The 4,903-nt window shown below is 51.9% G+C and overlaps 1 protein-coding gene across 1 annotated transcript in view; it reads left to right on the top strand.

Annotated features, from left to right (window-relative positions):
* RLBP1 (retinaldehyde binding protein 1) overlaps positions 1–4,336 on the top strand; it is a 13,315-nt gene extending 8,979 nt beyond the window's left edge. The window contains exon 9 of the mRNA XM_014522099.2: positions 244–4,336. Coding sequence (XP_014377585.1) covers positions 244–402 — 159 coding nt within the window. The 3' untranslated portion in view covers positions 403–4,336. The remainder of the gene's footprint in view (positions 1–243) is intronic.
* The last annotated feature ends 567 nt before the right edge of the window (positions 4,337–4,903 follow it).

Here is a 4,903-nt window from a genome sequence, read left to right as displayed (position 1 = left end):
AAGAGCAGCAAGCTCACTAGGCCAGCGTAGATCCCAGTGTTCTGCCATTTTCATTTGCAGACCAACTGGGAACACGAACCTGCTATTCCCCACCTGCATTCAAGCCCTGGTTAGTCTGATGAGATACTTGTCCAGGCCCCTCCCTTGGAGAAGGCACCCTCAGATCACCTCCTGTGGCAGGGCACACTCCCCTTTCTTGTGCATCTCCATTCAGCTCTACCTCCTCCTTCCTGTCTCACACAGGTCTTTGTGCATGGGGATGAGCTGGATTCCTTCTTCCAGGAGATTGATGCTGACATCCTGCCAGCAGACTTTGGTGGCAACTTGCCCAAATACAATGGCCGAGTGGCTGCCGATAAACTCTTTGGGACCGGGATCGAGGCTGAAGACACAGCTCTTTAGAGCTGTGCCCATCCCCTGCTCCCTGTAAAATAGGATCAGAGGCAGCCTTTTAACCTAGGCAGCCCTTTTACTGTAGCGGTATGATTCCTTGTGATGATACACTCTGGGCGCATTCCTCTATGCCAGCTAGACTCCAGCCACACCGCTGAGAGGCTAGGAACCCTATACAACAGGCCTCAGGAAGAGGGCCCTTTCTCCAGATGACTGTCAAGGAAAGCTGCCTCTTCCATGGGACATCTGGGAATGGTGAGGAGAGGACAAGACAGGGGCTAGACTGGGAGGAGGAAGCCAGACCCATTGGAGGAAGCAATTGGAGCAACCACTACGCCCCACCTCGCACCTAAGCACTGGGCCAGGGCTGCTGTCCTGCTTGCCACCTTCTTGGGTAATGCAGTAGTGAACCAGACAGTGTCCATCACCACAGAAGCCCCTATGAAAGGCTGCTTGAAACACGTACACAGAGAAATAAAGCTTTTGACAGAAAGGTGTCAGGTCCCTTTGTATTGGATGTATGAGTGTTGCAGGTAAAGTGGTCAACAGTTTGCACATGGACAGGAATAGCCCCGATGTGCTGGTGTTTCCAAGAGGAGGCAAACAGCAGCCCACTTCCCAGGCACCACAAGAGCTGTCTTGAAGGGACAAGGGCTGGGCAAAGACTTGGTCCCAGGAAAGTCAGCACCACCCGTGCTCCCTGCTGAGAAGGCCTGTAAGGCCAAGGACACAGCAGGTGCTAGAAGTGAAGTACACAGAGCCAGGCTCCTTCACAGGTGCCTCAGAGGCCCAGATTCCTCATGCTAACTGGAAACGATTGGCTCAGGCTGGCAAGATGTGAAGAGGGATGTTTCACCCATCACCCATAAAGCCCCATCCTCAGCACCCCTACTCCATCAGGCACAAGGATAGCTGGGCCTCTGCGGTGTCAGCTGACCCTGGAGTGGCACCAGCCTCCAAGATGCTTCAAACCCCCTGGCAGACTGCAGGCATTTCCCTCTTCCAAGTACCACACTGCAAGTGAGGAGTAAGGATCTCTGCAGTTCAGGTAGTGTCTAAACATGGCTGGATAAAGAGAAGCTGAAGAGGACAGGAAAGATGCAGCTCTCCCTTCCCCCCGCACTTCCTTATAGCCTTATGAAAGAAAGGAAGGAGGCAGCTACAGTATTCAGATGGGGGTAGCAGTCTGTCCTCGACCCCCGTCTAGGGTGGAAAGCCAAAGGGAATGGGCTGGCTCCTATACTTGCTTTATGAAACAGTGGGGCTAAGATCTTATCAAAGTAAAACAAGCTAGTTCCAGTTCAGCAGAGCAACAACAGCCCTAGTCATGGGCTTTTTGTGCTTCAGCAGCTGCCAGGCAGCCGGCACCAGAGCAGCAGGGAGAGACTCCTGGACTGGAGGGAAGCTGGTCTCCTTCCTCTGCCCCATGGTCACCCTCCTTCTAAAGCAAGGCTGTCTCTATAGCACAAACCTTTCGTCCCTCCCTTCCCCAGCTATGCACCAGGACTTAAATTTGCAAAGCAAAATAGCAGGGGCCCATCTCAGATGGAGGGTGCTGACAAGAGGTGCATTCATCAGGGCACTGGCTCAGACTCAAACCAAACAGGATGTCTGCTCAGAAGCTGCAGGGAGGATGGGGCCTGTCTGAAGCAGGACTGGGGCTCATTCAGCTTGCCCCAGCATGTGCAAACCCCAGATCTGCCATAGGATCATCCGCACAGAAGAGTCAGAGGGAGGATGACAGACCAGTGGTGAAGGGGCTTCGCTGTATGGCCTAGGAGGCAGTTTGCATGCTGGGCTGAGCCACCTCTCATGTTTGCCAGGGACCCAATAAAAAGCCACTTACCTGTGCAGCCTGCAGTGACCCATCTCCTTATGGAGACAGCAACTGCAGCAGTTATGCCCACCTGCCCTACAGCCAGCAAACTGAGGCAGGTTATGAGCCAGTCGGTGCTGATCAAACAGCAGAACAGAACAGCTGCAAGGTGGGGACTCCAGCTTAGGATAGCTCTAGCTTTACCTCTCCAGGGTCTTCATCATCCACACACACAGATCTGAGTTTTTGAACATGACATATCCATCAGCACTTAGTTTGGATGCTGCCACCACTTCGAGGCCTCTCATGACAGTAAGAAAACCAAGCCCAATCACATCCATTCTGAGTTCAATATTCGCCTGTCTCTGCCCAGCTAAGGCTTATACAAGGCAGCACTCCAGAACAGGGAGGGGAAAACCCATGGCCTAGAGCAGAAAGACCTGGGAACGGGAGCTATACTGACCATGGTATCCACCTGTGAGACCCTGCACACACCAGGACAGGACAAGAGTGCTACAGGCACTGCGCCTGCTAGGCCAGGCAGGTCCAGTCTCACAGTACAAAGAGCACAGTTCATTTTAGTTGAACAAACTGAGAGGGCGGGCTCCAATGGCACTCACCCAGCACCGCTGCACCCAGCTGCTGAATTGATCCTTTCCAATTTCTCTGCATCATGCTCCTGGCAGGGCAGCAGGTCACCTCTCCAGAGTCTCCTGGTCTCCAAGCAAGGGAACACACAGGAAGAAGTTTAATGCCAATAAATGAAGGGGGCCTTGGATGGTTTTTGGCTCCGTTTTGTTATGCATTGGCTCAGCCAACAGGTGCTTAACTCTTTGGACACCCTCCTATTCCAACAATTCAGGTTGCAGCAGCCACAAAAACAGATTTTGACTCACCCTTGAGGAGTTAACACTCAACACTGCTTTCTCTCCCAAGCCCTTAGTGAACAGCATTAGGGAATGCAAGTGGCAAATCTCCCACCTGTCAGACAGGGTGGTTTAACAGCCAGCAGCCCAGCCATCTGGGCAGTGGAGGGAAGCGGGTCAGCCTGCCAACACTTATGTTACCTGATGGCATAAGAGTTCACAGCTGCACAGGGCCTTGGGAGTCACCACAGCTGGCCCTTGCTGTTCAGGCCTGCAACAGCAGCCAGCTTCTTCCCCACCCCCCCAAAGAAAGCTCCCAGCTCAATGCCAAGTAGGGGAAAGGAGCAGGCAGGACACAGAATGAGGGAGCTAGAGATGCACTGCACACACAGCTGAGGAAAAAAAAAAAAAAAAAAAAAAAAAGAAATTCTGTGTGGACAAAGGAACCTGTGATCCAACACCCCATGCCTCCCAACCTCTTGGTGGTGGCTCTGCCATGACCTTACGATGACGAGCTTCCTGGCAGACTGAGCACCAACATAGCCCTCAAGGAAAACTAGGGGATTAGCTCAGGAGTCTGTCAAGAGCTGCTTCTTTGCCAGTGGATGTTGGATTTTCAGGCTTGTGGGAGCTCTATGTAGTTGGCCTTCCTGGAGAGCCAGGCCCTGCAACTCTCATTACAAGCCCAGCTTTCCAAAAAGGCTCTAAGATGACAGCTGTGTTCCCCAACCCACTGCAGCATCCCAGCAACTCTTACTGGGTGGTCAGGGTGTACCGTAGTGTGTGTAAGGCCCTACACCTGAAGAGACAAGAATAAGGAAGAACAATATGAAAAAGGGAAAAAAGTGAAAAGTAAAAAGAAGGTAACTGGGAAACTCCCATTTGCCTTCTCAGTACAGGGAGAGGGGAACATGTGATGGATTGGAGGTTGTGCTTTGGAAGTATTTTATGTTACCTTGGGGAACTCCTTGCCACAGGGCAAATATTTTTAAGGGTAATTGGAATACAGTTACAGTGGATGGAACAAACCCTCTTGGGTCAGGGTATAAGCCAGCAGTCACGATATTGAATTGAAGCAAACCTGCAATCCATCTAATGTATAACTCCCATAGGGCAGGGTGGTACTTCAAGGCATGGAACAGCATGGACCTCAGTCTGCGACCAATAGTTTTGTCAAGATAGTTAGTTCACACATATGACAATGAACTCAGGCGATTAGTCAAGGACGCACTGCAGAGTAGGAGTTTTGAAGTGATGGGAGCCCAAGAAGGGTGGCTGGGCCTTAAGGAAATGATCCTTCGGGCACAAAGCAAGACGATCCCCGAGCGAGGCAAAAGGGGGAAAGGGGCCAGGAGGCTTCCCTGGCTGACCAGAGAAATCCAGGGCAGCCTAAGGGACAAAAGGGGAGCACATAAAAAGTGGAAACAGGGAGAGATCACCGAAGATGAATATACCGCCTCTGCTCATGCTTGTAGGGAGGCAGTTAGATGGGCCAAAGCTGCCATGGAGCTGAGGATGGCAACCCAAGTAAAAGACAACAAGAAATTGTTTTTTAGATATATTGGGAGTAAAAGGAAGGCCCAGGGAGGAATAGGACCCCTGCTAAATGGGCAGAAACAGTTGGTGACAGACAGAGGGGACAAGGCTGAACTCCTCAATGAGTTCTTTGCCTCAGTGTTCCTAAGTGAGGGGCACGACAAGTCTCTCACGGGGGTTGTAGAGAGGCAGCAGCAAGGCACCAGACTGCCATGCGTAGACCCTGAGGTGGTGCAGAGTCACTTGGAAGAACTGGATGCCTTTAAGTCGGCAGGCCCGGATGAGCTCCATC

The sequence above is a fragment of the Alligator sinensis genome, unplaced genomic scaffold, assembly GCF_000455745.1.
Source record: "Alligator sinensis unplaced genomic scaffold, ASM45574v1 scaffold874_1, whole genome shotgun sequence".
In the NCBI taxonomy this organism is placed as follows: Eukaryota; Metazoa; Chordata; order Crocodylia; family Alligatoridae; genus Alligator; species Alligator sinensis.
Note: the sequence above shows the minus strand (reverse complement) of the source record. Positions and strands in the feature narration are given on the sequence as shown.